General features: G+C 39.4%; 1 protein-coding gene across 7 annotated transcripts in view; it reads left to right on the top strand.

Moving 5' to 3' along the window:
- LOC128689420 (uncharacterized) overlaps window positions 1–12,199 on the top strand; it is a 43,682-nt gene extending 31,483 nt beyond the window's left edge. For all 7 annotated transcript variants that reach the window (XM_053777668.2, XM_053777667.2, XM_053777664.2 and 4 more), the window contains exons 8-9: window positions 6,515–6,728; window positions 10,635–12,199. In XM_053777668.2, coding sequence (XP_053633643.1) covers window positions 6,515–6,728; window positions 10,635–10,701 — 281 coding nt within the window. In that variant the 3' untranslated portion in view covers window positions 10,702–12,199. The remainder of the gene's footprint in view (window positions 1–6,514; window positions 6,729–10,634) is intronic.
- The last annotated feature ends 11,361 nt before the right edge of the window (window positions 12,200–23,560 follow it).

The following is a 23,560-nucleotide window of genomic DNA, read 5'->3' as shown; positions in this document are numbered from 1 at the left end:
TCATTATCATTAATTCAGTAACTGACATACTGTTGTACAGACATCACAGTTCAGATGACCCTCCAGACTACAAGGAACTGCATCCTTCAACAGAAATATCAACCATTTTCATTCAGGAAATACTTTCCACTTTTTGGGTATTTTTTTTTTTAAAATGCTAGCTGTCTCCCACCAAGGCAGGGTGACCCAAAAAAAAGAAACACTTTGACCATTATTAACACTGTCACTGTCTTTGCAGAGGCTCACAGATATGACAATTTAGATGTCACTCTAAGCAGCAAATATGTATCCCAAACCCCTCCTTTAAAGTGCAGGCAATGCAGGGCCGGCCTTAAGCCGATTGGGCCAGTTGCTCCCAGTTGGGCCCCGTGCCTAAGGGGCCCCGCTCTAGAGTGTATTCTACTCTTGGCTTGTCAAGTACACACAACAACAGGAAGTAAAAAAAAAGGGGGCATCTGGAGAAAGGAGTTTTTCCAAGCTGAAACTGTTCAAAACTTACTTGAGATCATCAATTCAGCAAGAATGTTTGAAAAGTGTGGCGATTGAATCTGAAATTAACAGGAGTTCAAACTTTGACAAATTTTGTTTGTTACTTGTAGGCTTTCATGTATGCAATTTTATATTAAAATGTAGCTTACATCTGTTTGATCTGTTAATTTGCATGCATTTTTTTAAGCATGCAGTTTGATTGCTTCCCATACATGGGGCCCACCAGAATTGTTCCCAGTTGGGTCCTGCATCTCCTAAGGCTGGCTCTGTAGCAATGTACTTCCCACCTCCAGGACTCAAGTCTGTCTAACTTGTTTCCCTGAATCCATTCACAAAATATTACCCTGCCATTTTTATTTTTCTAATGTGGTTTCTAAACATAAAATCATTATACTAATTAGGTTGGAATCTTTACAAGTTACATATTTATCAGTTTTGGTGTTATGTTCAAATTCTTTCAGAGCATTAGCAAAATTCAACATGGTCATGATTAATTTGTACATCTGGTATAAAACCTTTTCAGAAAAATTTCCATGATAGCTGCAACAGAGCAAACAGGCATAACATAAGATGCAAAAACCCCTTTGACATCCCTTGTGTCTGACTCAACCTGTGGTAAAAACTCAAGTGTGCAAAAAAGAGCCTAAAATCAAGAATTCCCTGCATGATGCATTGAGAGGTCTCTATTTGACAGTCGATTCATCCAATTTTCTCTCTCTCTCTTGTTTTTCAGCCTTCCTTGAACAGAAAGGTCCTTGGTTGAAAACTTGTGGGAAAGTTTTGTTATATCCAAGTGTTCCTGCCTCCAGCTCACATATAGTAATGACTCTTATAGGTTTAATGCTGAGTTATGATTATAATAATAATCACCTATAGTAAACAGATACCTGGTGTGGGTTACCTCTAGGAGGATCATATGTCATTTCATATACAGTACTGGAAGACCCAGACTTTGAAATGAGTTAAGGTATAACAACAGTTTTTTTTTTTTCAACAAGTCGGCCATCTCCCACTGAGGCAGGGTGACCCAAAAAGAAAGAAAATTCCCAAAAAAGAAAATACTTTCATCATCTTTCAATACTTTCACCTCACTCATACATAATAACTGTCTTTACAGAGGCACCCAGATACAACAGTTCATAAGCATATATAAAGATATGTTACATATCCCTCCAAACTGCCAGTATCCCAAACTCCTTTAACCCTTAAACTGTCCAAACGTAGATCTACGTTCACTTACGTAGCGCTCCAAACGTAGATCTGCGTTCGATTTTACATGCTTTCTTATGTAAAAAAATGTAGATCTATGTTCAGAGTGCTATGCAAGTGAACACAGATTAACGTTTGGACAGTTTAAGGGTTAAAGTGCAGGCATTGGACTTCCCATTTCCAGTACTCAAGTCTGGCTATATAAAAATAACCGGTTTCCCTGAATCCCTTCACTAAATATTACCCTGCTCACACTCCAACAGCTCGTTATGTCCCAAAAACCATTCGTCTCCATTCGCTCCTATCTAACATGCTCATGCACGCTTGCTGGAAGTCCAAGCCCCTTGCCCACGAAACCACCTTTACCCCCTTCCTCCAACCTTTTCGAGGACGACCCCTACCCCTCCTTCCTTCCCCTACAGATTTATACACTCTCCAAGTCGTAAAGTAAAAGGACACAAGTGCAACTAATGTGACATTTATTGTGGCAACGTTTCGCTGTCCAGGAGCTTTATCAAGCCATTAGCTTGGCTTGATAAAGCTCCTGGAGAGCGAAACGTTGCCACAATAAATGTCACATTAGTTGCACTTGTGTCCTTTTACTTTACATATTGTCGGTAATTCTACCAACGTTATTACACTCTCCAAGTCATTCTACTTTGATCCATTCTCTCTAAATGACCAAACCACCTCAACATCCCCTCTTCAGCTCTCTGACTAATACTTTTATTAACTCCACACCTTCTCCTGATTTCCACTCTCCAAATTCTCTGCATAATATTTACACCACACATAGGTAGTAGGTTGGTAAACAGCAACCACCCAGGGAAGTACTACCGTCCTGCCAGATGACTGAAACAGAAACCTGTAACTGTTTTGCATGATGGTAGGATTGCTGGTTTCTTTTTCTGTCTCATAAACACGCTAGATAACAGGGATATCTTGCTACTCCTACTTACACTTTGGTCACACTTCACAGACATGCACATGCATATATATATACATACATCTAGGTTTTTCTCCTTTTTCTAAATAGCTCTTGTTCTTCTTTATTTCTTCTATTGTCCATGGGGAAGTGGAAAAGAATCTTTCCTCCGTAAGCCATGCGTATCGTATGAGGCGACTAAAATGCCGGGAGCAATGGGCTAGTAACCATTTTCTCCTGTAGACATTTACTAAAAAAGAGAAGAAGAAAAACTTTATAAAACTGGGATGCTTGAATGTGCGTGGATGTAGTGCGGATGACAAGAAACAGATGATTGCTGATGTTATGAATGAAAAGAAGTTGGATGTCCTGGCCCTAAGCGAAACAAAGCTGAAGGGGGTAGGGGAGTTTCGGGGAAATAAATGGGATTAAATCTGGAGTATCTGAGAGAGTTAGAGCAAAGGAAGGGGTAGCAGTAATATTGAAGGATCAGTTATGGAAGGAGAAAAGAGAATATGAATGTGTAAATTCAAGAATTATGTGGATTAAAGTAAAGGTTGGATGTGAAAAGTGGGTCATAATAAGCGTGTATGCACCTGGAGAAGAGAGGAATGTAGAGGAGAGAGAGAGATTTTGGGAGATGTTAAGTGAATGTATAGGAGCCTTTATACCAAGTGAGAGAGTAATTATGGTAGGGGACCTGAATGCTAAAGTAGGAGAAACTTTAGAGAGGGTGTGGTAGGTAAGTTTGGGGTGCCAGGTGTAAATGATAATGGAAGCCCTTTGATTGAACTTTGTATAGTAAGGGGTTTAGTTATAGGTAATACATATTTTAAGAAAAAGAGGATAAATAAGTATACAAGATATGATGTAGGGCGAAATGACAGTAGTTTGTTGGATTATGTATTGGTAGATAAAAGACTTGAGTAGACTTCAGGATGTACATGTTTATAGAGGGGCCACAGATATATCAGATCACTTTCTAGTTGTAGCTACACTGAGAGTAAAAGGTAGATGGGATACAAGGAGAATAGAAGCATCAGGGAAGAGAGAGGTGAAGGTTTATAAACTAAAAGAGGAGGCAGTTAGGGTAAGATATAAACAGCTATTGGAGGATAGATGGGCTAATGAGAGCATAGGCAATGGGGTCGAAGAGGTATGGGGTATGTTTAAAAATGTAGTGTTAGAGTGTTCAGCAGAAGTTTGTGGTTACAGGAAAGTGGGTGCGGGAGGGAAGAGGAGCGATTGGTGGAATGATGAAGGAAAGAGAGTAGTAAGGGAGAAAAAGTTAGCATATGAGAAGTTTTTACAAAGTAGAAGTGATGCAAGGAGGGAAGAATATATGGAGAAAAAGAGAGAGGTGAAGAGAGTGGAGAAGCAATGTAAAAAGAGAGCAAATGAGAGAGTGGGTGAGATGTTATCAACAAATTTTGTTGAAAATAAGAAAAAGTTTTGGAGTGAGATTAACAAGTTAAGGAAGCCTAGAGAACAAATGGATTTGTGAGTTAAAAATAGGAGAGGAGAGTTATTAAATGGAGAATTAGAGGTATTGGGAAGATGGAGGGAATATTTTGAGAAATTGTTAAATGTTGATGAAGATAGGGAAGCTGTGATTTCGTGTATAGGGCAAGGAGGAATAACATCTTGTAGGAGTGAGGAAGAGCCAGTTGTGAGTGTGGGGGAAGTTTGTGAGGCAGTAGGCAAAATGAAAGGGGGTAAGGCAGCTGGGATTGATGAGATAAAGATAGAAATGTTAAAAGCAGGTGGGGATATAGTTTTGGAGTGGTTGGTGCAATTATTTAATAAATGTATGGAAGAGGGTAAGGTACCTAGGGATTGGCAGAGAGCATACATAGTTCCTTTGTATAAAGGCAAAGGGGACAAAAGAGAGTGCAAAAATTATAGGGGGATAAGTCTGCTGAGTATACTGAGTATGGTAGAGTTATTATTGAAAGAATTAAAAGTAAGACTGAGAATAGGATAGCAGATGAGCAAGGAGGCTTTAGGAATGGTAGGGGGTGTGTGGACCAGGTGTTTACAGTGAAACATGTAAGTGAACAGTATTTAGATAAGGCTAAAGAGGTCTTTGGCATTTATGGATTTGGAAAAGGCGTATAACAGGGTGGATAGGGGGGCAATGTGGCAGATGTTGCAGGTGTATGGTGTAGGAGGTAGGTTACTGAAAGCAGTGAAGAGTTTTTACGAGGATAGTGAGGCTTAAGTTTATAGTATGTAGGAAAGAGGGAAATTATTTCCCAGTAAAAGTAGGCCTTAGACAAGGATATGTGATGTCACCGTGGTTGTTTAATATATTTATAGATGGGGTTGTAAGAGAAGTAAATGCGAGGGTCTTGACAAGAGGCGTGGAGTTAAAAGATAAAGAATCACAGATAAAGTGGGAGTTGTCACAGTTGCTCTTTGCTGATGACACTGTGCTCTTGGGAGATTCTGAAGAGAAGTTGCAGAGATTGGTGGATGAATTTGGTAGGGTGTGCAAAAGAAGAAAATTAAAAGTGAATACAGGAAAGAGTAAGGTTATGAGGATAACAAAAATATTAGGTGATGAAAGATTGGATATCAGATTGGAGGGAGAGAGTATGGAGGAGGTGAATGTATTCAGATATTTGGGAGTGGACGTGTCAGCGGATGAGTCTATGAAAGATGAGGTGAATCATAGAATTGATGAGGGGAAAAGGGTGAGTGGTGCACTTAGGAGTCTGTGGAGACAAAGAACTTTGTCCTTGGAGGCAAAGAGGGGAATGTATGAGAGTATAGTTTTACCAACACTCTTATATGGGTGTGAAGCATGGGTGATGAATGTTGCAGCGAGGAGAAGGCTGGAGGCAGTGGAGATGTCATGTCTGAGGGCAATGTGTGGTGTGAATATAATGCAGAGAATTCGTAGTTTGGAAGTTAGGAGGAGGTGCGGGATTACCAAAACTGTTGTCCAGAGGGCTGAGGAAGGGTTGTTGAGGTGGTTCGGACATGTAGAGAGAATGGAGCGAAACAGAATGACTTCAAGAGTGTATCAGTCAGTAGTGGAAGGAAGGCGGGGTAGGGGTCGGCCTAGGAAAGGTTGGAGGGAGGGGGTAAAGGAGGTTTTGTGTGCGAGGGGCTTGGACTTCCAGCAGGCGTGCGTGACCGTGTTTGATAGGAGTGAATGGAGACGAATGGTTTTTAATACTTGACGTGCTGTTGGAGTGTGAGCAAAGTAACATTTATGAAGGGGTTCAGGGAAACCGGCAGGCCGGACTTGAGTCCTGGAGATGGGAAGTACAGTGCCTGCACTCTGAAGGAGGGGTGTTAATGTTGCAGTTTAAAAACTGTAGTGTAAAGCACCCTTCTGGCAAGACAGTGATGGAGTGAATGATGGTGAAAGTTTTTCTTTTTCGGGCCACCCTGCTTTGGTTGGAATCGGCCAGTGTGATAATAAAAATAATAACATTTGAGATTACATGGATTACTATTTTTTGGCACACTTCTGGCAAGGCTGATGGAGTGAGTGATGATGAAAGTGTTTCTTCTTTTTCAGATCACCCTGCCTGAGTGGGAAAGGGCCAGTATGTTAAAGAATGAAAAATAATAATGATCCACATGTTAAATTTGCATATAAATAATCTGCTACTAGTAGAAGCTTCTGTATTAATAAAATGAGGTTTTGTGGTGCAACTATTGTATTCATAGTGATTTTCTTTATTCCAAATATTGTAAGACCATTTTGTTTCAAAAGTTTGATTAAAAGTTTGGTGAAACTGTATTTGAAATGAATGAAATACTTTATAACATACATTGTACTTACTGTTAAACTGTACTATGGCAGAATACTTCAGGTATTTCAAGTAAAAATTTAATCAAAATGTGTGAATATTTAATGAAGTATTTAAATTTCAGTTTGCCATGCAGAAGTAAATGCCATCATGAACAAAAACTGTGTCGATGTTGCTGGCTGTACAATCTATGTTGCACTTTTTCCTTGCAATGAATGTGCTAAGGTTATTATTCAAGCTGGAATCAAGAAAGTAATATATCTCTCAGATAAATTTAAAGAAGATCCTTCAACAGTTGCTTCAAAGAGAATGCTAGATTTAGCAGGGATCCTATATTGGTAAGTTGATGTTGTGTTCTCCCACATACATACACACGCACAGAAGAAAACTCTGTACAGGGCATCACTGATACATGGATAGGAATGATAATTCGTCTTTGTACAAATGAAGATTGTATCGTAACTGGCCTTAATTTTTTCTTTTAGCAAGCTGGCTGTCTTCTACCGAGGTAGTGACCCCAAAAAAAAGAAACACTTTCATCATCACTCACTCCATTACTGTCTTGCCAGAGGGGCACCAATAATACAGTTCAAAACTGCCCCTCCTTCAGAGTGCAGGCACTGTACTTCCCTACCTCCTGGACCCCAAGTCTGGCCAACTGGTTTCCCTGAATCCCTTCATAAATGTTGCCTTGCTCACGCTCCAACTACAAGTCAAGTCATAAAAGCCATTTGCCTGCACTCACTCCTATCTAACATGCTCAAACATGCTTCCTGGAAGTCTAAGCTACTCACACACAACACCTCCTTTACCCTCTCCCACCATCCTTTCTGTGATGACCTCTACCTCGCCTTCCCTCCACTATAGATTTATAAGCCCTACAAGTCATTTTGTTCTATCCTTTATAAACGTCCAAACTGCCTCAACAACCCCTCTTCAGCCCTCTGGATAATGCATTTAAACTGCTGAAACAGTCACCATTGTATCAGATTTACTGTGCACTGATTACTGATTTTATGCAAGTTTGCTCTATACTTCTACTCTTATGTGATGCCCCATTTCAAGCAGCAATTTGTGTAATATATAAATTCACCCTATGCAGTGAGTGCAGTTCACAAAATGTAATGAAGATTTCTATGAAAATGAATTACTGTAAATGCTGATTACTACATATGCCATAACCCTGGAAAGCAGCTTGCATAGCGTGATAGATGTTTTCCAGGTATTAACATTGGCTCCTTCCAGTTTATATACCTTTTTAATCTATTGTTTAGGGAAATTTGTCACAGCAAGTATTAGCTAAGCTTACTTTATTACCAACCATCTACAAGCATGATTCTTCTTCTTGCTTGTTATAATTGGGTTGCTAGCCATGGAGAGTTACACATTGATCACTAGCATTTATGATGCAACTCATAACATTAATCTTGTGGGATTTGAGTCATGTAAATTAAGATAGGTATTTTTTTCATTTTGATTTTGATACTGTAATAGTAAATTTCCTAGGTAGTAGGTTGTTAACCAGCAACAGCCTAAGGAGGTAATACTGTCTTGCCAAGTGAGTGTAAAACAAAAGTCTGTAATTGTTTTACATGATGGTAGGATTGCTGGTGTCTTTTTTCTGTCTCATAAACATGCAAGATTTCAGGTACATCTTGCTACTTCTACTTACACTTAGGTCACACTACACATGCATGTACAAATATATATAGTATACACACCCCTCTGTGTTTTCTTCTATTTTCTTACTAGTTCTTATTCTTGTTTATTTCCTCTTATTTCCATGGGAAAGTGGAACAGAATTCTTCCTCTGTAAGCCATACGTATCATAAGAGGTGACTAAAATGCCGGGAGCAAGGAGCTAGTAACCCCTTCTCCTGTATACATTACTGAAGTTAAAAGGAGAAATTGTTGTTTTTCTTTTTGGGTCACCCTACCTCGGTGGGATACTGCCGGTTTGTTGAAAGAAAGAAGAAAGTATTAATAATTTTTCCTTGCTTATATAAAGAAGCAGGCCTGCAACCAAAGAGGGCTGAGGTGGAGGCATCGCCTGCCCCTGGAAATGTTTTGGCCATTTTCTTCCTGGAAATTTTCAGAAATGACAAGAACATACAGTGAGACTAAACATGTACGAATTCATCACTCGAATGTAGGGCTAGATGACAGCATCATCATGTGCAGTACTAGTGACATAGATGTGTGAAGTGTTGATGAGCAGTTAGCCAAGTTTAACTCTTCATTATTCGAGAGCACTGGCATTTTGTTGCACGAGTTATGACATAGGTTCACCGATGACACTAACTTATATATAGTTGTTGATGCAATAAAATTTGAAACAGAAAACTTCTTTTTTTAATCTGGAAGCTATGATTTGGCAAAATTTTTCCCATGAAGTGCAGTTGTAGCAACCATTTTGAGTAGATATATATATATATTTTTAACACATTGACTGTCTTCCACTGAGGCAGAGTGACCCAAAAAGATAGAAACGCTTTCACCATCATTCAGCACATTCGCCATGATTCACACAATATCATTGTCTTTGCAAAGGTGCCCAGATCTGACAGTTTAGATATCACTCCAAACAGCCAATATCCCAACCCCCTCCTTTGAAGCACAGGCATTGTACGTCTCACCTCCAGGGCTGAAGTCTGGTTAACCAGTGTCCCTAAATCCCTTAACAAAATATTACCCTGCTCACACTCCAACAACTCTTCAGGTTCCAAAAACCATTTGTCTCCATTCACTCCTAACACTTATACACATGCCTGCTGCATGATATAGATATAGGTATTGTAATCCCATCATGAGAATCATAAGGTAGTAAATTCTCTCATAGTACATTCCAGTGAAGATAACAAATAACAAAAAAGGCACAATACCTCGACTGGAACGATACACAAATAACCCGCACATAGAAGAGAGGAGCTTACGATGACGTTTCGGTCTGACTTAGACCATTTACAAAGTCACACTGATATGATATACATGACAAATGACCAGTGCAGTTCATGAAATGATATACATAGCAAAGGGCCAATGCAATTCTTATAAAAGCTGTTTGACCATAAACAAGCCTTCCTGGGTGTGAATCAAGTTGTGGCTGCAGTTGAAAGATTTGGATGCTCAACTGCAATGCAAGTATCTGCATTTTCAACACTATTTTACATCAATCAGACAGTACATTAGGCATGTTGTCTGATGAGAAACCAGAACTTGCTTTTCTCTTCTTTAAATCTCAAAGGATGAATAATTTAAATATTGACATCTTTCCAAGCAAATTTTCACAAAAACAGTGCAGAATACAATTGTATTAATTCAGTCACTGCAAACCACACTGATGTGACATGAAGATAGTAGCTTGTAGCTAAATGGTAGGTTAATGGAACTTCAGTCTATTGACTACATGAGGGTCGTTAAGGCTGCATGCCACCTGTTCACCACCAGTGACATATTTTAATCTCTTAAGTAGGGATTAAAGCAAACTCTCACCATATATAAACTAAGACATGATTCTCACAGTCTGTGTATCTTGTGCAGCTTATGTGAAATCAGTTCATGTTCCTATTTTTGCCTAAACAGTAATTTGCAATATTGGGAGGGAGGGAGGGCATTTTTATTAAAACTATTTAAAAAATTGTTCCATGAGATTTTATGAGATAAAAGATGATCACTGTTAATAATGTACTTAAAACACATCTAGTTCATAATGTATTTGTACACTTAATAAATGAATTAACCCACTTGATAAATAGAATAAATGTATTAATACACTTGGTAAATAGAATAAATGTACAGTGGACCCCCGGTTAACGATATTTTTTCATTCCAGAAGTATGTTCAGGTGCCAGTACTGACCGAATTTGTTCCCATAAGGAATATTGTGAAGTAGATTAGTCCATTTCAGACCCCCAAACATACACGTACAAACGCACTTACATAAATACACTTACATAATTGGTCGCATTGGGAGGTGATCGTTAAGCGGGGGTCCACTGTATTAATACACTTAGCAAATAGAATAAATGTATTAATGCACTTGGTAAATAGAATAAATGTATTAATACACTTAGCAAATAGAATAAATGTATTAATACACATGGTAAATAAAATAAATGTATTAATACACATGTTAAATAGAATAAATGTATTAGCACACTTGGTAAATAGTATACTGTATTAATACATTTGGTAGAGTAAATACAATTCTGATTATTGCTTGAAACTAATTTCTTTACTTGCAGTGAGTACAACTTGCCGTGCAGAAGAGTCATCATAGACTTTGATGCCATTGACTGGAACAGCGTGTAATGGCTGCCCCTAACTTTATAAAAGATCAAGAAATGACAATTTGGGCATATGCTTCATGAATGTTGATACACTGAATATGAATATTTACATTTAGTATGATTTTGAATACATATATGCAGTATTTACATTATATATACAGGTATATACAGGCTGCCCATCACTAATCTGGCATCATCAGGCCCTGTAGGGTGCCAGCTTAGTGATTTTGCTGGATTACAGAGTAGTTAGGTTAGAATACACAACCCTATGGTGATATTTCACCCACTTTATGTCCTATTTTTGGCCCATTCCATTGTTCCAGTCTACCAAACTCATGGCTATTTCACTAGTATTCCTTCGATTCTGTCGATTGAGTACACGAAACCACCTATTTACCTATTTCAACTACCTAATAAAGTGGTCAGAAATTGGTAACTTGGCCAATTTCACACAAGTTGCAAGAGATGCCAATTTCAAAATAGGGTCCAGAATAAACAATGCAGACATTCCTGGCACTAAAATAACATTTTCCCTGTTCATTAGTCATATCTCCAGGCCCCTCTTATATTACACTTGCTTTCCATTTTGAATTTTTATTCACACAAAAATAGAAGATTTGCTGTTATGCAGACTGCTGCAGTATTGTAATAATTGTATAAATAATTTCAACCCATTTGTGACCACATATTAGACCGGCCAGTTGGACGTGCATTGGACGTTGACATCATTTGTTTACTCTTGAACATTGGCAAAAATTAAACATTTCTGCTACTTTGAGCTCAGCTTCAAGATACTTTCCACTGTGAAACCAATCAAAAACATATAAATTTCTGTAATATATCGTTCATTCTACTAAATGAAACCAAAAAATGAGAATACAACCATAAAAAATATATATGAAAATACACCGCAGTCACTGTTTTACACCAATAACATGGTTGCAGTTTTTTCTCATTATGCACTGTGTGCTGCAGGATTTTTTTATTTATAGTGCACACTTACCACACAGACCTATTCTCTCATATGTGGACCCAAATTTACCAGCCACAGCTTATGTGAGTGAGCTGAGCTCATGGCAACTGACAGTGGCTTCAAAGCCAACTTATCTTTTATGGACAATGCATGATGTATGTGCTTTACATAACAAGAAGCATTTCTTTTATTTGTTGGAACCATGGCTAAGGCTAAAAGTGAGCAGGTTATAAAAATGCAGTAAATGGAGAAAAAGAAATTGGAATGACTTATGCAGCAGGTAGCGCCACCAAACAGTAGCAGCAGGTTGGTGTGGCGACCTCGGAAATTTGAAATAATGCTAGCTGAAATTAGTGCCAGATTACTGATGAAACCAGATTACTGATTGCTGGATTAGTGATGGCTGACTTGTATATACTGAATATTAGCATTGAATGTTTATATTGAATAGTTACATCAGACACGTTGAATACTAATGTTGAATGTTTACATTGAATATACAATACATTAAATACTAACATTGTTTACAATAAATGTACAATATACAGTGGTACCTTGACTTACGAGTGCCCCAACTTATGAGTTTTCCGAGCTACGAGCCATTGCTCAATCGAGTTTTTGCTTTGAGTTGCGAGCCAAAATCTGAGTTATGAGCAATCTTCAGAAACACTGCCACTAGTTGGCAATGTATCTGAAGTCCAATCCAACTCTGTACCCAGAGGAATGTCAGGTACTTCCTCCCATCCCACATGCTCTTCCAAGACATAAATGAAAGGATAATACTCCCACACTACTCTCAGATTGTAGCAAGGCACCTCGTCCCTTGTTTGGTTCTCGTACAAATCCGGGGAAGAAGTAACCTCCATTTCAACACTCATAGTTTTTCCAGAAACATTAAGGTGGGTGGAGCAGTGATGGTGGTGGGTGGAGTAGTGATGGTGGTGGGTGGAGTAGTGATAGTGGTAGGTGTAGTAGTGAGGGTGGTGGGTGGAGTAGTGAGGGTGGTGTATGTAGTGATGGTGGTGGGTGTAGTTGAGATGGTGATGGGTGGAGTAGTGAAGGTGGTGGTTGGAGTAGTGAAGGTGGTGGTTGGAGTAGAGATGGTGGTGGGTGGAGTAGTGTGGGTTGTGGATATAGTAGAGATGGTTGTGGGTGGGTAGTGAGGGAGGTGGGTGGAGTAGAGATGGCGGAGGGTGGAGTAGTGAAGGTGGTGGGTGGAGTATACAATACGTATTTCTTATTTATAAATACAGTACATACATTTTTATTATTTAAAAACCCGTAACCAAAAAATTGGGGTGGTTTTTTAGTGGCTGGAATGGATTAATGGCATTTCACTTAATTTCTATGAGGAAAAGTGATTTGATATGCGAGCAAATTAAGTTACGAGCTCGGCCACGGAACGAATTAAACTCGTAAGTCAAGGTACCACTGTATATTGAATCATCTTCTTTCAACAAACTGGCCGTATCCCACTAAAGATAAAATGAATATTAACATTAAATACTGACAGTGCATATTCGGTATTAACATTGAATACAGTGGAACCTCAAATTTCGAATGTATCGCTTATCGAACTTTTCGAAAATCGACTGCTTTTTTCAAACCAACTTTGTCCCTATTATTGAACTCGCCCCTTCTTTTGAACCACTGGGTACCAGACCTGTCCACCAGCTCGCTCTGTCCACGTCCCCGCGCAGGCGCCGTGAGCTAGTCTGGCTTTGTTGATGCTTGAGTGAACACTAACCTGAAGTCTCATTCAAACATTTTACGATTAATTCATTGTGTTTAGTGCTTGTGGGACTGTGAAATAAGCTACCATGGTCCTAAAGAAACTTGCTAGTGGTACCCCTGTGGTAAAGAAAGTGAGAAACACCACAGATGTGAAAAAGGAAATAATACAGAAGTATGAGAGTGGTGTGCGACTTGTTGAGCTTGCCAGGATGTACAGGAAAAACAAGTCTACCATTGCTTCTGTCCTGGCAAAGAAAGAACAAATCAAGGAAGCTGATGTTGCGAAAGGTGTTGATATGCTAACCAAAAAAAGACCACAGAGAATTGATCAGGTTGAGAAGTTGTTTCTGGTGTGGATCAAGGATAAAGAGATGGCAGGTGATAGTGTTTCAGAGACAATTATTTGTGAAAAGGCAACGAAGTTGCATGCCAATTCAAAGACTAAGGAGATTTGTGCCAAGTGGAATGATGTCCAAATGTTTGTGGAGAAGTACCACCCTGAGCAAGCGGAAACAAGCCATCTTTGCAACAAGTTCAGTGAGAGAACCATGTCCCATTTTAGGGAAATCTTAAAAAGGCTGCAGAAACAGAGGACTGTGGACAGTTATTTTGTGAGACAGGGGTCCAGTGACTCTCAAGCTGGTCCTAGTGGCATTAAAAGACAGAGAAGGGTAGTAACCCCAGAGAGAGCTTTGATACCTAAAGTCCTTATAGAGGGGATTCCCTTTCCAAACACTAACCCCAACTCCCTCTCTCCTCCTCCCTATCTTCCAGATGCCATCACCAGTCTTCAATAAAGGTAAGTAAAAATGTTATTTTATATGTTTATTTAAATTTATTAATAATTGTACACTATATTTGTTGTATTTTTTTTTTTAACACACTGGCTAATTCCCACCAAGGCAGGGTGGCCCAAAAAAGAAAAACTTTCACCATCATTCACTCCATCACTGTCTTACCAGAAGGCTGCTTTACACTACAGTTTTTAAACTGCAACATTAACACCCCTCCTTCAGAGTGCAGGCACTGTACTTCCCATCTCCAGGACTCAAGTCCAGCCTGCCGATTTCCCTGAATCCCTTTATAAGAAGAACATAAGAACATAAGAACGAAGGAACACTGCAGAAGGCCTACTGGCCCATGCGAGGCAGGTCCAAGTCTCCTACCGGCTTAAGCCAATGCACCCAACCTAGTCAGGTCAGGTCACATTGACTTAAGGGAGGAACACGGCAACCGACCTGGTAGCACAAGCTATCAGGTCTAACTCACACCCACCCACATCTACTCATGTATTTATCCAACCTATTTTTAAAGCTACACAACGTTCTGGCCTCTATAACGGTACTTGGGAGTTTGTTCCACTCATCCACAACTCTATTACCAAACCAGTACTTTCCTATATCCTTCCTGAATCTGAATTTTTCCAACTTAAAACCATTGCTGCGAGTCCTGTCTAGGCTAGATATTTTCAGCACACTATTTACATCCCCTTTATTTATTCCTGTCTTCCATTTATACACCTCAATCATATCCCCCCTAATTCTACGTCTTTCTAGAGAGTGCAGTTTCAGGGCCCTCAGTCTATCCTCATAGGGAAGGTTTCTGATACATGGGATCAACTTTGTCATCCTCCTTTGTACATTTTCCAGAGAATTTATATCCATTCTGTAATACGGTGACCAAAACTGTGCAGCATAATCTAAATGAGGCCTAACCAAGGATGTATAGAGTTGAAGAACAACCTGAGGACTCCTATTATTTATGCTTCTTGATATGAAGCCAAGGATTCTATTAGCTTTATTGCGAACACTTATGCACTGTTGTCTTGGTTTCAGATTACTGCTAACCAGAACTCCTAAATCTTTTTCGCAATCCGTAATATTAAGATCTACATTATTTAGTTTATATGTGGCATGGTTATTGTCCTGTCCAACATTTAGAACTTTGCATTTGTCTATATTAAACTGCATCTGCCACTTCTCCGACCACTGCATCAGTCTATTCAAATCTTCCTGGAGTGCTCGAATGTCCTCGTCAGAATGAATTCGACGGCCTATTTTGGTGTCATCGGCAAACTTGCCGATGTCGCTCTTTATGCCCTCATCTATGTCGTTTATGTAGATTGTGAACAGCAGGGGGCCCAACACTGACCCCTGTGGAACACCGCTCGTGACGCTTCCCCACTCTGATTTCTCCCCATTTATGCAAACTCTCTGCTGCCTATTTGTCAACCATGCCTCTATCCAGGAAAAAATTTCTCCTCCTATTCCATGTGCTTTAATTTTCCTCAATAGTCTCTGATGTGGGACCCTGTCAAAAGCCTTACTGAAGTCCTTATACACAATATCATATTCATTACCATGATCTACCTCCTCAAATACCTTAGTGAAAAAAGTTAATAAATTCGTAAGGCAGGAACGCCCCTTTGTAAAACCATGCTGAGATTCGTTGATTAATTTATGCTTTTCAAGGTGGCTACGAACAGCCTCGGCAATTATTGATTCCATAAATTTTCCCACTATGGAGGTTAGGCTTATTGGTCTATAGTTCGAAGCTAAGGACCTGTCACCTGTTTTGAAAATGTTACTTTGCTCACACTCCAACAGCACATCAAGTATTATAAACCATTTGTCTCCATTCACTCCTATCAAACACTCTCACGCATGCCCGCTGGAAGTCCAAGCCCCTCGCACACAAAACCTCTTTTTCCCCCTCCCTCCAACCTTTCCCAGGCTAACCCCTACCCCGCCTTCCTTCCACTACAGACTGATACACTCTTGAAGTCATTCTGTTTCGCTCCATTCTGTCTACATGTCCAAACCACCTCAACAACCCTTCCTCAGCCCTCTGGACAACAGTTTTAGCAATCTCGCACCTCCTCCTAACTTCCAAACTACGAATTCTCTGCATTATATTCACACCACACATTGCCCTCAGACATGACATCTCCACTGCCTCCAGCCTTCTCCTTGCTGCAACATTCATCACCCATGCTTCACACCCATAAAAGAGCATTGGTAAAACTATACTCTCATACATTCCCCTCTTTGCCTCCAAGGACAAAGTTCTTTGTCTCCACAGACTCCTAAGTGCACCGCTCACCCTTTTCCCCTCATCAGTTCTATGTTTCACCTCATCTTTCATAGACCCATCCGCTGACACGTCCACTCCCAAATATCTGAATACATTCACCTCCTCCATACTCTTTCCCTCCAATCTGATATCCAATCTTTCATCACCTAATCTTTTTGTTATCCTCATAACCTTACTCTTTCCTGTATTCACTTTTAATTTTCTTCTTTTACATACCCTACCAAATTCATCCACCAACCTCTGCAACTTCTCTTCAGAATCTCCCAAGAGCACAGTGTCATCAGCAAAGAGCAACTGTGATAACTCCCACTTTATCTGTGATTCTTTATCTTTTAACTCCACGCCTCTTGCCAAGACACTCGCATTTACTTTTCTTACAACCCCATCTATAAATATATTAAACAGCCACGGTGACATCACACATCCTTGTCTAAGGCCTACTTTTACTGGGAAATAATCTCCCTCTTTCCTACATACTCTAACTTGAGCCTCACTATCCTCGTAAAAACTCTTCACTGCTTTCAGTAACCTGCCTCCTATACCATACACCTGCAACATCTGCCACATTGGCTCCCTATCCACCCTGTCATACGCCTTTTTCAAATCCATAAATGCCACAAAAACCTCTTTAGCCTTATCTAAATACTGTTCACTTATATGGTTCACTGTAAACACCTGGTCCACACACCCCCTACCTTTCCTAAAGCCTCCTTGTTCATTATTTTTTTTTTTATTTATTATCACACCGGCCGATTCCCACCAAGGCAGGGTGGCCCAAAAAAGAAAAACTTTCACCATCATTCACTCCATCACTGTCTTGCCAGAAGGGTGCTTTACACTACAGTTTTTAAACTGCAACATTAACACCCCTCCTTCAGAGTGCAGGCACTGTACTTCCCATCTCCAGGACTCAAGTCCGGCCTGCCGGTTTCCCTGAATCCCTTCATAAATGTTACTTTGCTCACACTCCAACAGCACGTCAAGTATTAAAAACCATTTGTCTCCATTCACTCCTATCAAACACGCTCACGCATGCCTGCTGGAAGTCCAAGCCCCTCGCACACAAAACCTCCTTTACCCCCTCCCTCCAACCCTTCCTAGGCCGACCCCTACCCCGCCTTCCTTCCACTACAGACTGATACACTCTTGAAGTCATTCTGTTTCTCTCCATTCTCTCTACATGTCCGAACCACCTCAACAACCCTTCCTCAGCCCTCTGGACAACAGTTTTGGTAATCCCGCACCTCCTCCTAACTTCCAAACTACGAATTCTCTGCATTATATTCACACCACACATTGCCCTCAGACATGACATCTCCACTGCCTCCAGCCTTCTCCTCGCTGCAACATTCATCACCCACGCTTCACACCCATATAAGAGCGTTGGTAAAACTATACTCTCATACATTCCCCTCTTTGCCTCCAAGGACAAAGTTCTTTGTCTCCACAGACTCCTAAGTGCACCACTCACTCTTTTTCCCTCATCAATTCTATGATTCACCTCATCTTTCATAGACCCATCCGCTGACACGTCCACTCCCAAATATCTGAATACGTTCACCTCCTCCATACTCTCTCCCTCCAATCTGATATTCAATCTTTCATCACCTAATCTTTTTGTTATCCTCATAACCTTACTCTTTCCTGTATTCACCTTTAATTTTCTTCTTTTGCACACCCTACCAAATTCATCCACCAATCTCTGCAACTTCTCTTCAGAATCCCCCAAGAGCACAGTGTCATCAGCAAAGAGCAGCTGTGACAACTCCCACTTTGTGTGTGATTCTTTATCTTTTAACTCCACGCCTCTTGCCAAGACCCTCGCATTTACTTCTCTTACAACCCCATCTATAAATATATTAAACAACCACGGTGACATCACACATCCTTGTCTAAGGCCTACTTTTACTGGGAAAAAATTTCCTTCTTTCCTACATACTCTAACTTGAGCCTCACTATCCTCGTAAAAACTCTTCACTGCTTTCAGTAACCTACCTCCTACACCATACACTTGCAACATCTGCCACATTGCCCCCCTATCCACCCTGTCATACGCCTTTTCCAAATCCATAAATGCCACAAAGACCTCTTTAGCCTTATCTAAATACTGTTCACTTATATGTTTCACTGTAAACACCTGGTCCACACACCCCCTACCTTTCCTAAAGCCTCCTTGTTCATCTGCTATCCTATTCTCCGTCTTACTCTTAATTCTTTCAATTATAACTCTACCATACACTTTACCAGGTACACTCAACAGACTTATCCCCCTATAATTTTTGCACTCTCTTTTATCCCCTTTGCCTTTATACAAAGGAACTATGCATGCTCTCTGCCAATCCCTAGGTACCTTGTTCATCTGCTATCCTATTCTCCGTTTTACTCTTAATTCTTTCAATAATAACTCTACCATACACTTTACCAGGTATACTCAACAGACTTATCCCCCTATAATTTTTGCACTCTCTTTTGTCCCCTTTGCCTTTAATCAAAGGAACTATGCATGCTCTCTGCCAATCCCTAGGTACCTTACCCTCTTCCATACATTTATTAAATAATAGCACCAACCACTCCAAAACTATATCCCCACCTGCTTTTAACATGTCTATCTTTATCCCATCAATCCCAGCTGCCTTACCACCTTTCATTTTACCTACTGCCTCATGAACTTTCCCCACACTCACAACTGGCTCTTCCTCACTCCTACAAGATGTTATTCCTCCTTGCCCTATGCATGAAATCACAGCTTCCCTATCTTCATCAACATTTAACAATTCTTCAAAATATTCCCTCCATCTTCCCAATACCTCTAACTCTCCATTTAATAACTCTCCTCTCCTATTTTTAGCTGACAAATCCATTTGTTCTCTAGGTTTCCTTAACTTGTTAATCTCACTCCAAAACTTTTTCTTATTTTCAACAAAATTTGTTGATAACATCTCACCCACTCTCTCATTTGCTCTCTTTTTACATTGCTTCACTACTATCTATAAAATGTATTTTTTTTTTAATATTTTTGGGTTTCTGGAACGGATTAATTGTATTTCCATTATTTCTTATGTTAAATATTGCTTTGTCTTTCAAACTTTTCGACTTCAGAACTTGCTCCTGGAAAGGATTAAGTTTGAAATTTGAGGTTCCACTGTATATTTATTTTTTGATATTTATCATTGAATGTAGAGGGAGACATCCGTGATATACGTATTCATTATCTTTTGATTATTTTTTGTATTCTTCAGTTTTAAGTAATTAAGTTTTAGTATTTATTGTGTAGACTGCTGAATATTGAAGACAGAGTAAAACAACTGAACTTAAATCAAGTTTATAAAATTACTCACAAACAGTGTCCAGAATATCTTGCTGCTAATTTTGTCAAGGCTAGGAACTGAAGCAGTTATAGTACTAAGGGGAGAGAGCACCAGTTTAACCCTTTCAGGGTCGACAGGCCCTCTCAGAAACTTGTTCTCAGGGTCGGCCAAATTTCAAAAAAAAAAAAAAAAAATTTTTCGTATGAAAAGATAAAGAATATTTTCCCGATCATAATGACACCAAAAGTATGAAATTTGATGGAAAACTTACGGAATTATGCTCTACCGAAGTTAGCAGTCTTGACTATGTTTACGCATCGGCGATTTTACCCACTTTGAGCCCTATTTTTGGCTAATTCCAGTGTACTTGTCGACAAAAATCATAACCATTTCTCTAGAACTCCATTTTTTCTATCGAATGAGTACAAGAAACCACCCATTTACTGATTTCAACTATCCAGTACAGTGGTCAGAATTTAGCAATTTTGCCAATTTCACACAAATTTCAAAAGATGCCAATTTCCGAATAGGGTTCAGAATAAACAAGAAAGACATTCCTGGCACTAAAATAACATTTCCTCTGTTCATTAGTCACGTCCCTATGCCCCTCTTAAATTTTCTTGCTTTCCACTTTGAATTTTTATTCTCACAAAAAAATAGAAGGTTTACTGTTATGCAGACTACTGCATTGGTATAGAAATGGTATAAATAATATCAGCGGCCTCATGAAAGAATATTAGACTCACCAGTTGACGTGTATTGGACGCATAGCATGATTTGTTTACTTTTGAACTTTGGTAAAAATCGAACATTTCTGCTACTTTGAGCTCAATTTCAAGGTACTTTGTAAAACCAGTCAAAATCATCTCAATTTCTGTAATATGTCTTCCATTCTATAAAATGAGACCAGGTAAACTAGAATACAACAATAAATACCATATGAAAATACAGTGCAAAGTCGCTGTTTTAATCCAAAAACACGGTCAAAGTTTTTTTTTTCTCATTACACACTGTGTGCTGCAGGATTTTTTTTATACTGCGCACACTGACCACATAGACCCATTCTTTCATATGTAGGCCTACCAGCTTTCACTAGATTTGAGGGCGCTAGAATTTAGGCGTACTAGTACGTCAAAAACCCTGGCTCATAAGCCGTACTAGTACGGTCGAAACCCTGAAAGGGTTAAGAAGAGAGCCAAAAGGTACCTAATGAATGTAGTGACAGAAAGGGAGGAGAATGATATTTTATTTTTTTAGCAAACATGCATGTAAATGTAAATAACTCATTTTACCTAATTCCTAGTAAATATCCTTAATAGTATAATAATAAGATATCTCCTACATTTTATAATAATAAGGAATTAAAAGGAGCCCAATGGAAATAAGTCAGTCTGTCTGAATTTTTTGGGTTATCCTAGATTCTCTACACATATGCTGCTATGTATGATAATCTATGTAACTGTATTTGTGTATACCTGAATAAACTTACTTAATAACCACTTGTTTATGTAACTTTCAAGTAGCCAGCATGTTTAGTGGGGTATAACTATAAGTGTAGTATTTCCTGTTGTAAGAACATAAGAAAGAAGGAACACTGCAACAGGCCTACTGACCCATGCAGAGCAGGTCCATGTCCCCCCCCCCCCGGATTAGACCCAGGGCCGGATTACCGCATAGGCAAACGAGGCATTTGCCTAGGGCCCCGCGCATTTGGGGGCCCCGCGGTCCAAGGGGTTCAGGGGCTCATCCAAGACTGCACACATGGTGCAAGTGCAAAGGGGTCCCTACCTAAAAAGTTCAAGTGTTTGGAGAGTAAAATTGATTTTTAAAAATTAATCAAAACAAAAATAAATAATGAAATAAAATAAAATAAAAATAAATAAACCTAACCATAGATGGCAACACTCAACACGCCTTTGTTTACATCAGAACAGCTGTGTTTTCCCGCTAGTGGGTGAGTATGGGAGATTCCTCTCCAATTTTCTGTAGTGATTACATGTTATCTAGACTTGTACTGTGACAAATTAACTGAAGTGTTGTTGATAGACATTGATGTGTATGGATAAATGTTTGTTTTCGCCTCTAAATGTTAAGGGAGGTACCTGATAGGGTTACTTGACCAGTAAAGACGCATGGACCAGTAAAGACGCATTTTTGGTAAAAATACTATAAAGAAAAACCTAAAAACGCAAACTGACTTCTGTTTGTAGGTTTTAAAAGCACTTTGTCCTGTCTTTAAGTCTTTATCATTTCAATAACAGATCTCAGTTGATTGATGTTCTACATCACTTCCGTCGCAAATGCTTAGTTTTCAAGTTGCGACGGAAGTGATGTAGAACATCAATTAATTTACTACATATTTCCCCAGAAACACATAAGCCACATCAGAAAATCTATCATGTGGGAGTTCGAATACGTGGATTAGGTAAAGAAATACTCACGTAGGCTGGTAGTACGTATAATTACAGATAAGGTGGGTTGCGCCCTTACAGCCGTGACCTGCCTCCTTGCTCACTCTCGTATAACTGACTGACTGGCCGCCCACAGTACCCATATGTGAGAGGGTCTTTGAATAATGCCAGGTCAGCGCAATATGAGTTCAGATAGTGACTCAGGCAGAGACGGTTGGTCGTTGAGTCAATGGTACACTGGTTACTGGTAACTGGTTACTACTACTGAGAGCTCGGCGACGCTAACGTATGTTGTCCCGACATACAACTAATACAAACTAGAGATGGCAGGTATACGGCTTGGGCTGATTCTATACAATGTCAAAGTACACAACAATTAAACATTATAACATACATAAGTAGAACATTGGAATGGAAGCTTACGTGACTGAAACTGTAATGCAATACAAGGTATACTATAGTACAACTTAAAACTCAACAAATGAACAATGAACTCAACGTTGAGATTACAAGTGATAAAAAAAAAATTTTGATCGATCGATCTGTATTCATGTGATCTACGGATTCTGAGGAAGGAATATATACAAAGAAAGAGTGTTTAACAGAAAGGCAGATTCGGTGCACTCAAATCTAGACTGTTAACTCTCAGAATGCGGAGAGAACATGAACACAAAAAAAAATTCTTGAATACTGATAAGTTGATACTGTAATTATTCATCTATACAGGTTATTTACATTTAACCCCAACTCTGCTAGGGTGAGATTGACATATGCAGAATGGGTGTCATCTCTGGGAGGATCAAACTCTGTAGCATTGGCTAACTCATGCTGTATTTGAGGCAAATCTGAATTGGATGTTACAAATGATACTTGAGGATTTCTCAATACCTGTCGTGTACGTAAGGAATAACGACATTCAGGTTGATCGTCTGACTGAGTATCAGAGGAAGAGAGTACAGGATCAGGAGGATTGTCAGAGTCTGTCACATTAGTCTGGGTTGGAACATCATTATCATCACATACTAACTTCATATGATCTAAATGCGATTCTTTATACTGACCAGTACTAATCTCTCTAACCTTATACTTATTACCAGTGATATGTTCAACTACTCGATAAGGACCAATAAACTTTTGATCAAGCTTTGGCATTGCAGACGTTTTGTTAAAGTTAATCAGCATAACTCTCGAACCTACTTAGATTTTGGATGGCTTTGCTCGAGTGTTTGCGACTCTTGTAAATTCAGCTGTTGATTTATGAAGTGTTTCACGGATTCTTCTAAAAACACTTTGAGCTAAGCTGGTACGAGTTGCTATGAAATCATCAGGGTTGTAATTTGGTTTCGGATTAGAATATAACAA

The sequence above is a fragment of the Cherax quadricarinatus genome, chromosome 18 (assembly GCF_038502225.1).
Source record: "Cherax quadricarinatus isolate ZL_2023a chromosome 18, ASM3850222v1, whole genome shotgun sequence".
NCBI classification, from domain to species: Eukaryota; Metazoa; Arthropoda; class Malacostraca; order Decapoda; family Parastacidae; genus Cherax; species Cherax quadricarinatus.
Note: the sequence above shows the minus strand (reverse complement) of the source record. Positions and strands in the feature narration are given on the sequence as shown.